The sequence below is a fragment of the Drosophila serrata genome, unplaced genomic scaffold (genome assembly GCF_035046125.1).
Source record: "Drosophila serrata isolate PLE 108 unplaced genomic scaffold, ASM3504612v1 contig_78, whole genome shotgun sequence".
Classification (NCBI taxonomy): domain Eukaryota; kingdom Metazoa; phylum Arthropoda; class Insecta; order Diptera; family Drosophilidae; genus Drosophila; species Drosophila serrata.
The window spans coordinates 1-9,774 of NW_028256976.1; the positions used below are offsets into that span (position 1 = coordinate 1).

Consider the following 9,774-nt stretch of genomic DNA (forward strand, 5'->3'; position numbering starts at 1 on the left):
TGAAAGTCAACCAAATTAAATTGAACCATTTTTGAACGTAATTTGAAAATCTAAATAAAGTAATTGTACCTCGGGTGGTATTATTTAGTTTTATAATGGGTTGTGTATATAGTATTTATTCAACAAGGTTTCTCTCTAAGTTTCCAAATACAATTTCAAAAATTATAACTGGACCTGGGGCTTATGTACATAACAAAGTTAATCTGTGAAATAACAGAAACTGAACAGAAACAGGATGTTATCATCAGTCCTGTTAAGGATAACAGAGCAGACCATTGATAAAAGGATGAGCGACAAAGCTACAAATTACCGTTCAACTCTCTTCGGCTCTCTTCGGTTCACCGGCTCTCATGGACCGCCATTACAGGCTCAGCTGTCGTGTAACCGAGCATCCCGAAGACACGAGCGCGCGCCCAGAGGCTGAGCGTACGGTATTACACGACAGCCGCTCCCGAAGTCCTCTGGCAGTGGCAGCGACGCCGACCGCGGTGGCATCCGTGAAGTTGAACTCACGAATCCGAGTCACGAATCCACAGCTTCAGTCAGCTCGTAAGCCTGAAGCCGCGCGGAGATACTTTTTTACAGTGTTCCTCTGTGGCCGACCGATTTCTAAATAATAAAAAAAAGAAAAATAAATTAGAAAGCATACAAAAACGCCGATTAGCAATTAATGTAATGTAAATCGAAATTGTTTATCAGTGCGGGAGACGAACAAGAAACCCTGAGGACCGCAGTGAGGACCAGTTTCCGATTCCCTTGCGAAAGGTCAATTACTTAAAGCGGGCAGTCAATAAAATTCCAGTTAACCAAAATACTCAGTGAAAAGAAGGAGGCAAAAGTTCCGAAAGTACTTTTGAATCAACCTGAATATAAAGAGGAAGAAATAAAACAAACGAAACAAGTTTAAATTGCACTGGACTGGCAACTTCCGCTTCCGTCGAGTGCCTCAATTTCAGTTTAATGTTAACTCCGGCAAAACCGAAATTGACAAGAACAACCGAGACAAAAATAAAGTGAACGTGTAACCAAAAATAAAAATAAGAAAACAAAAGACAAAATACAACAGAAAAGGTACTGAGGTACACAAGGTCCCAAGCGAATGGGGGCGTGGCTGGGGTCGGCGGATGGCTTATTCAAATATTAAACACATGGATTCGTTTGAATTTGGCATTTAAATTATTTAAGTTGACAAACGCACACAGAAGAACATGTACAGGATGCCAGGGCGTCTGCCACGCCCACATGTCCTTGTTCTTTACGTTTTTTCCCCTGTTTTCCCTTTCATGCGAGTTCGTACACAGGGAAATATAGAGAGAATACTGAAATATACCCAAAATATATGAATTTTTATATTTAAATAATATGATGTATCCTTAATACTTTGTTTAAACCATAATGATTATATATCATAAGTACTTTATAAATGTTTTTGATCCGTAACAAATAATTTGTAATAACTTGTTTTTTGTTTGATATGAAGAACAATATATATAAAGAGAAAACCAGATTTACATGGAACTTTTATGCAAAATAAAAAAAAACTAGCTAAATCCTTTATAATGGTGACATTTTGTTTCCTTTTCTCTGTGTACTTCCTTGCTCCAAACTCCTTGGACTTTTCCTTTTTCTCTGCGCGTCTCTAATGTTTGTTATTTATTTATAACGACACTGACAGAGCGTATCCTTTGAACTTTTCTGCATGAGTTTGTCGCTTAGTTTATTTATTTATACTCTTATTTTCCGTTGCGCCATCTCCATCTCGATGTGGACTGTGAGTCCTTCTTTTGTACGTCTCTTTTTGACACAGTGTTCAATTAATTGAGCCACCCGTTTGACCTCCACTTGGTTGTTCGATTCTAGTTTCTGTCGCATCCTCTCTCACTCCTTCGACTGCACTCGAAACAAAAGGATCCAATCTGTGGCGATTCGAGGGGGATAAAGTGCATAAATCAACGACACTGCCAAAGCCAAGAGCAACAATAACTGGAAGCAATTAATTTTATTCAAACAAGAGCAGCAATAAGGACGACGACAAAAAATGGATTACGGCTGGCTGATGTTTCTCTTCGTCGCACTTTTAATTGGTAAGTTTTTTCGTGACTCTCCTCCGGAACGGAGGAAATTATCATTGTTTTTAATTTGCTTTAATGTTTTTTCCTTGTTTTTCCGCGTAGTACAATATTTGTTTGCTTAATGAAGCGGTGGCGCGGATTTGTGGACACCGCGGCGTATACGTAATGTGAGCCTCTGTCAGTTTGTTTGTAGCTCCCTCGCCGGGAATCGGTTTATTATTATTATTTTAATTGTTATTGGTGTTTGCCGAGAACAGCAACCGCAAATCAATATTGGCAAACTTTTTGCCCCTGGCTCTTTTAATGACTTTCGCCATAATTCCAACGGCTGTTCCGACGCAGTTGCAGTGCACTCCTACCATCCCTTTTGGCATTTGGTAATTTCTGCTGGCACAACTTTTGCAGCAGAAGCAGCAGCAGCAGCAGCAGCAGCACATCTTGAGTGCAGTTTAAACTTAAATTGTATTTTTGAAATGTTCGCAATTAGGCAGACTGCCAAAGGCAGTGCCCCTTCCGCTCGTCGAGCTCTCATTCCACCCTCCTCTCCTGCACTAAAATTGCCAATGGCAATGGGGCAATTAATTTGCAGCGCATTAAATGAGCTGGCTGACTCCCCTACTCCCTCACCGCCCGACGAGTGCTCGGAATTGTATTCCATCATGTGTGCCGGCGCTCTGGAAAAGTTTAGGAAAATGCAGTTGGTAAATTGGAAAAGGGCAGCTGATAGAGCCGGTTCTCACTTTGGCCTGGTTACGTCGAACTTGGTACTTACCAAGTGCTGGGGGTTTGTTCAAAAGCTCGATGAAAGTAAATTGAGGTAATGTTTAATTTTATTCTTAGTGGTGAAATGAGAATAAGCTTAACATATGTATACTATAAAGAAATAAATTCATCAAAATAAAACATGTTAATTCATCAATTAAAGAATTATTACGGGCACTCAAACTAAACATATTTCATATTATTCTTAAGGTACCACAGCACCACTTTTATAGCTTAATAAGCACAAAAGTTTAAATAATTCATAGTTAATTCATACATTTTATTGGGTATTATATTAAATTATTGACTATATATTATATATATATTCCCTATTATACCTTTAGACACCTAGCTCAATTCAATGCTAAGTACAAATTGAATATACACTTGACTGACCATTTGTGAAAGTCCATATGCAGGGTTTCATTTAACCTATTTTGCGATTTATCCCACTGTGGCTGACACATTTTCCGCACACACTTTCCACACACACACACACACACACCTGAGTGCAGCAGCTGGGAACAGGGAATCCATGCAATCCAGGACACGAGCACAAAGGATTGCCCCACAATGAAAGCCAGAGAATGGAGTCGCAAGAAAAGTTCTGCTGGGGAGTTGTAACTTTTCAATTCATTCTATATTTCGAGTGTTTGCCGACAACAACAATTTGGACAGCCTAATGGAATTAAATATTGTCCATTGTGGGACATCCAATTTACGATGTCGCCCTGGGAGACCACAAAGCAACTATAACAAATAACAAATGGCCAGGACTTGTTTATTTACATTGGAAATCAGTTGGACTCGCTCTCGCTTTCGTCCTCTGTCATTCGGCACCCAATTAATTTGTGGACTTGGTTGCAACTAAAATGGGAAAAACACTTTTAGTATTTGCCAGTCTCTTATAGATTCTTTTTCTCCACTTTGTGGGTTTTAGTGGCTGAGCTTAAGCCTTCCGATGAAATAAATATTTATGCATATGGGTGGAGCCCGAAAGACAAATGAATAAGAATACACTAAGGAAACTGCAATCAAGTATATTATTTATAAATCTGAAAACAAGAAACAGAATCCAATCACAGGAAAAAGAATTATTTGCAACAATTACTATTATTATTATTATTAGAAGAAAACTATACAATTTATGAACAATTTCTCTTCTAATAAACATTCTTAGCTAGAGTAGTATATGCTATTATAACCGGAACTGCTTTACTTAAACATTGTATTCTTTGGATACATATTGTATGTAGCGGTTGAAGAAAAACTACTCCCTATCTGAACCACAGATAGCTTTTAAAAAAAAAACATGCCACAGCAAAAATGTTTGCATAAATGTCTCGTCTCGGCCTCTCTAAATGAATTTATCACCAAAACTTGGACGGCCTGGGTCCTGCCCCAAAAATTCGTCTCTGAATTCAGGCTCTTGTGTGTGGGTTGGGATTTTGTTGAGTTAGTTTTGGGGTTGGTCGTTGTCTGTGTGCTCTTGCCGTTTCTCGAATGAAATGTGTAGGTTAATTATCAGCAAAGTTTTCATGTGCTGAGGTGTAAATATATCTATGTTTGTATCTCGGTCTGGGCTTAGCCCCTTCATTCCATTCTGTGTGGTTAAGCGGGTTCGGAGGTTAACCCACAAAAAAGGTAGGGGTTTCTGCCCCTGCATAGCTTAAACAGTTTTAAGCCGTTAGCTTGTTATTTAAAGATGCCAAAATGTTTATTTAATTAGAATTCAATTCTGAGGATTCTAAGGATACAACTACACTATCTAATGTATTTGTTAATAATGGGATAAGCTATTACCTTTGATTTGAAATGTTTGAGCAAACAGTTTCAAAAATGCTCCTTCTTGCAACATTACAAAGCTCTAGTCTCTTCGGTTTGCATTTGAACAAAAATACCTTATACATCAATGACAAAATTGCAAAATTTGTAGCATTGTAACATTTGTAATTAAAGAACCCCAAAGTGTAGTAGCAACCGCTTCTGATGGTAAAATATTGTCAGATAACCGGCCAGTCGAGCGATTTCCTGCCATCGATTGTGGGGCGTGGCAAATGAACGCTCCACAGGGGATGAGTGCCAGTACTTTACATGGAATTCTACCATGTCCGTGCAGCGGACACGAAAACCCACTGGCCAATGACAAAATTTTGGTCACCAAAGTCCAGAGACATGTTCGGCGGCGGTGGGTGTCGTGTGCGTATGCGTAATTTTTAATTCAGCCCAGGTGACTGACCTGGGAAAATGGGAAATGGGCGGAGGCGGGGCCCAAACGTGGGATGTGGGACATGGGAGGCGGCAGGTGGTGCGGGTGGTGCTTTGTGGCCAAGTTTCTGGCACATGAGACATCGAATAAATTTGGAAATTTCATGAAATGAATATGCAAAACAGTTAGTTAGTCAGGTAGCCCGGCAGCAGGGGCAGCCTGAGAGCTGGTAGGTGAGGTGAGGGAAAGAAACAAAATGCAATGGATATGGGGCCATATGTAACTGGCATATGTAGTTTCCAGTTTCCCTCTTACAAGGTACTTCTCTAGAGCAGGCCACCGCTGACCGAATAAACAACGAGCAGTGCTGGGTGGTGGTGGGGTCCGAAAACTGATAAGAAATGCCAGCAAACCAAAATGTCAAATGACTCGACTTTTGCCTTGGCAAAAATAAATTTAACATGAGCTGGGAGATGCGTATGATGCAGGAGCAGAAGGATTGTTAACCGAAGGGAACATTGCCAGCAGGACATGATAAATATTCAGCAGCAGAAAATCTGTTTCGGGAACTTTCTAAATTGAATCAGGCACTGTTTGCAAAGTAGAAGCGAATATTTAAGTAAAAAATAAATTATAATTACTTTTACGTTTTCTGTTACTAATCTTTTGGTTCAAAAATCCTTGAGCAATAACAATTACACATTTTATGAACAACTTTTTTATAGATTACCCAATCGCCTCCGCCCTTTTCGTGACGGACATCAGTGTGCCGGAGATTGTGGATTTCCGGGACAATGTCACATTATCCTGCAGCTACGATATGCGAGGACACACACTGAACTCGGTCAAGTGGTACAAGGATCACGAGGAGTTCTTCAGGTACTTTCACCAGGTGTATACTCTTTTGTAGAAGCTTTTTTTACCAGCGAAATCCTCACTCTCTGTTAGGTATTCCCCGCTAGCGAGTCCCATTTACATGACATTCGGGGTGCCAGGACTTCAAGTCCTGGACGGAAAGTACATGTGCAATGAATCGAGCTGCAGGCTGGATCTGAGCTTGCAGGGAGCCAAATCGACGGGCCTTTACAAGTGCGAGGTCAGCGGCGATGCTCCGCATTTCAAGTTGGCCGACAAAGCGGACAACATGACGGTGGCAGGTGGGCATCCTTTTGGGCTAACTTTAGGCATAAATCACATTGATTGCTGTCTTCAAAATACTTATAGCTTTGCCGCAGAGCGACCCGCTAATCGAGAGCTTCAACTCAATGTACCGCATGGAAGAGTTCCTGAGCGCCACCTGCTCCTCGGACTATTCCAGCCTGCCCACGCGGCTCACCTGGTTCATCAATGGCGAACAGGTAAGCAAAGATATATAAGAAGCATTATATTAATGGGAATACAAAATATACAAAATTATTCTAATAATAATAATAATAATTCCATTTTTATATTTTCCCAGCCTCTGATGGGCGAGCTGCAACCCACTATCGACACCAGCATAGCGGCCCACGACTATGTCCTTCGCCGCCAGCGACTGCAGGTTCACTTCTACCTGCAAGGACAGCGCTTCTTCCAGGCCGGCAAGATCCTGGAGCTCAAATGCGTTGCGGAAATCGAAAATTATCCTGAACTGAGGCGCGAGACGTCACTCAGTGCATCACTTTCGCAATTCGACAATTTCAACAACCAAATGCCACTGAGACATGCGAATACAAGTGAGTTATCTCCACAATATAACCCCATGAATAAATATATATTTTCAACTAAAAATTCAGTTCTTTTGTTTAAGATTTGTTCAATATCTTAATTTAATTTAACTTCGTTTATAGTTTCAAGGCAATTAACTAAGCTACCTGACATTTCCTTTTGCTTACTTTACCTCTCCACAATTAAAGACTCGGCAGCGACACAAAGGACTTGCATTGGTGGCGACAGGACATCGCTAATTTCCGTCATCCTGGCGGCAATCCTGCTCGTGCAGTTCTGCCAACGCCCCTCATGAACACTGACATTCACAAGGAAATTGGAATCGGAGGACGAAGCAAAGTCCCTGGATTCATAAGGGAAATCGCCGCGTATGGCAACTTTGTCAACTATATCATCACGTTAGTTAGTCATTCAGCTAGTCACCTAATTAGTTAGTTAGTTAGGAGAACAGATAAAGGTAAGACCGCGATCTAGCCAATAAGGAGAAGCTTTCGGTTGCCAAATGTAAATACGATTTATGGAATAGTGGCAACTTTAAAGGTGCCAAAGGTTACAAAGTTTGAAAGCTCCAATGAAAACTATAGTAAAATTTAAGCATACAAACACATTTAGTATAAATTCAATTTATATGGATATCAAAGTACAACTTTAAGTTAATAACTCTAAGTTATACATATTTTTAAATCAGTTAAAATGTTTAAACATTTGTTAATATCCCAAGTTCAAATTAAAAGTTTGAATTGCTAAGTTAGTTATGACAATGGTATTTTTTCTGACTCTTTGATATTTATGCACTGCGACAACCGTTTAGTTTTATATGAAGTGACACATTTAATATACCAAAACATGAATGTTATTTTTTTGTTAAGGTCATGTTTTACTTAAAATAATATATTTTCACGTCGGTTAGTTTATCAAGCAAAGAAAAAACAAATACACTCCAAATTGAATCGAAGTAAAACTGCCAGAAAAAATTGTTTTACCTGCCTGACACTGATACTAGCCAAAATAAGTCATTCTACAGCAAACCAAACGAATTTCCGATGTATATGTACATATAGGGGTGATTTTTTCGATTGTTGTTTATAAATTGATTTTCATTCGTATTGCACATGAAAAGTTTTTCGAGCAAATATATCTGTGCACCCTCCGTGCCGATGGCATGGGGTAGAGAGTATGAAAAAATAACACGTATGAAAAACAATAAAAATATATGTGGAAGAATACAAGCCAAAATAAGGGAATAACATGCGATTTTATCAGTGAAAAACAAGAATGCAGATGCTGTAAAAATCATTATAATTAAGTCTAGCATAAATATGCTGTAAATACAATTTTAAACATTCAAAACACAGGACAAACAACTACTATAAATCATGTCCCAGAGCCACACTCAACCAAATACGTATGTATGTATATAGAGAGCTATTCACTATATCTCAGCGTGTATTTAAAGCCAACATGAAAAACAATCAGACAAAAACCTAGCAAAAAGCAGTAAACATTTCAGTTAGCTGAGCGACTACAAATAGACACTAAACATTATCCGCCGGGTCAAAGCCCTCTAAAAAACGATCTGGCCGCAGATAGCCGACTAAAAAACATATATGTATTTATCCCATTATGCCGCAGTCCGATAATGCAATGGGGCCTGGACATTTCTGAAATCACTTTTTGTTAATCAGTATATCCAATTAAAATAAAACTCAGAGTGTGTGATGAACAAACATGCATAGTATATAATATAATATAAATGTATAAATTAATTTACCTACTCATTCGCACATCTTTCGGTTGTAAAGAATAAAAAACTCACACGCAAATAAATATAATAATAAACGAGAGCAAATAACGATAATGTATATAAGAGCATTTATTATAGTTTTTCATTTTGGCGCATGGCCGTTAAATTGTGTAAAATATTTCAAAAGGCGAACTGCATCGCATTTGTTTTTTGTTTCCTTGCTGTTCATGAAAAATTCAAATAAATAAGGTAAATAAATAATTCAATTTATGGATTTCAATGCGTTTATTCAAAGTTCGAATCGCTAATCTGTATTATAACAGACAGCTTGGAACTCGACTGCACCGTGTCGGTTTTAATTGAAGGGCGGCACCTGGTAAATGGTAGTAGGCTGGTTGAAAAATATATTTACAATGTGGGCACTCGACGGATTAAATCAGTTTTAAGCCCCTTCGGAAAAACTCGTCTATTTCACAGCTGTCATTCAGCAATAGTTTGAAATCAAAAAATGGTTTGTGGTGTAAGTTTAAAAAATATTTTGTTTACATTACATCCTGGCTTATTAAGTGCAAAATGCCACTTTAAATTTTAAAGTGCATTATGGTTTATTTTTTCTAGAGTTATATACCCTTGGTGATATTTTATGTTACCTCTTTATTTCCCTTTATTTTCGTTACTGACAAGAAGTCACGGGGTAATTTCAAAGAAATTATGATTAAATTCCCTGACAATTTCGGCTTCTTGACGGTGATGAAACGTACTCGTTTAATTTGAAATAATAACTTGTTTAACTACGCAAATTTGCACAATTAATTATGCTAATGAGGCGCGGACCCGAAAAGGCAACGGGCTCTGCTCCGGAGGGCCGAAAGTCGAAAGCCGAGAGAGCTTAAACAATAAAAAGGGTTAAATAATTAATTTCAATGCTGCTGCAATTAGTTGCCACTAAATGTTGCATGAGTTCTGTCCTAGAGATAGGATACACAGGACACACACACACAGCAGAAAAAGGGCGATGCAAAGATGAAAAGCCGAGACGGAGAAAGGACGAAAACTAAGAGGGGTCACCCAAAAGTGAGGAGGACAAAGGCCGGGACCTACTAATGAGACCCTGGCCCTGGGAGCTAATCAAATTAGACGGCCCATGGACTTTTGATCAAAAATGCCAAACTTTTCGCGTTTTCGCTCCATTTCGCGCTCTCAGCGGCCACATGGCGTATGCGTAATTTATGGGATTTTAATTAGCCAACTTTTTGTCTTTTTGAAAACATGCATGACTT

At 39.0% G+C, this 9,774-nt stretch overlaps 1 protein-coding gene across 1 annotated transcript; it reads left to right on the top strand.

Annotated features, from left to right (window-relative positions):
• The first annotated feature begins 540 nt into the window (after positions 1–540).
• Positions 541–8,760, top strand: beat-Va (beaten path Va). The gene is made up of 6 exons (XM_020957295.2): positions 541–2,084; positions 5,769–5,922; positions 5,992–6,200; positions 6,268–6,401; positions 6,503–6,758; positions 6,939–8,760. Exons 1-6 carry the CDS (start codon positions 2,039–2,041, stop codon positions 7,043–7,045), a joined length of 906 nt encoding a protein of 301 aa, XP_020812954.2. The 5' UTR covers positions 541–2,038; the 3' UTR covers positions 7,046–8,760.
• Positions 8,761–9,774: the final 1,014 nt, after the last annotated feature.

Coding starts and splice junctions, on each gene's coding strand:
- beat-Va (XM_020957295.2), top strand. CDS start 2,039: ATGGATTACGGCTGGCTGATGTTTCTCTTCGTCGCACTTTTAATTG. Junction 6,402..6,502: donor GGTTCATCAATGGCGAACAG/GTAAGCAAAGAT, acceptor ATATTTTCCCAG/CCTCTGATGGGCGAGCTGCA. Junction 6,759..6,938: donor ACTGAGACATGCGAATACAA/GTGAGTTATCTC, acceptor CCACAATTAAAG/ACTCGGCAGCGACACAAAGG.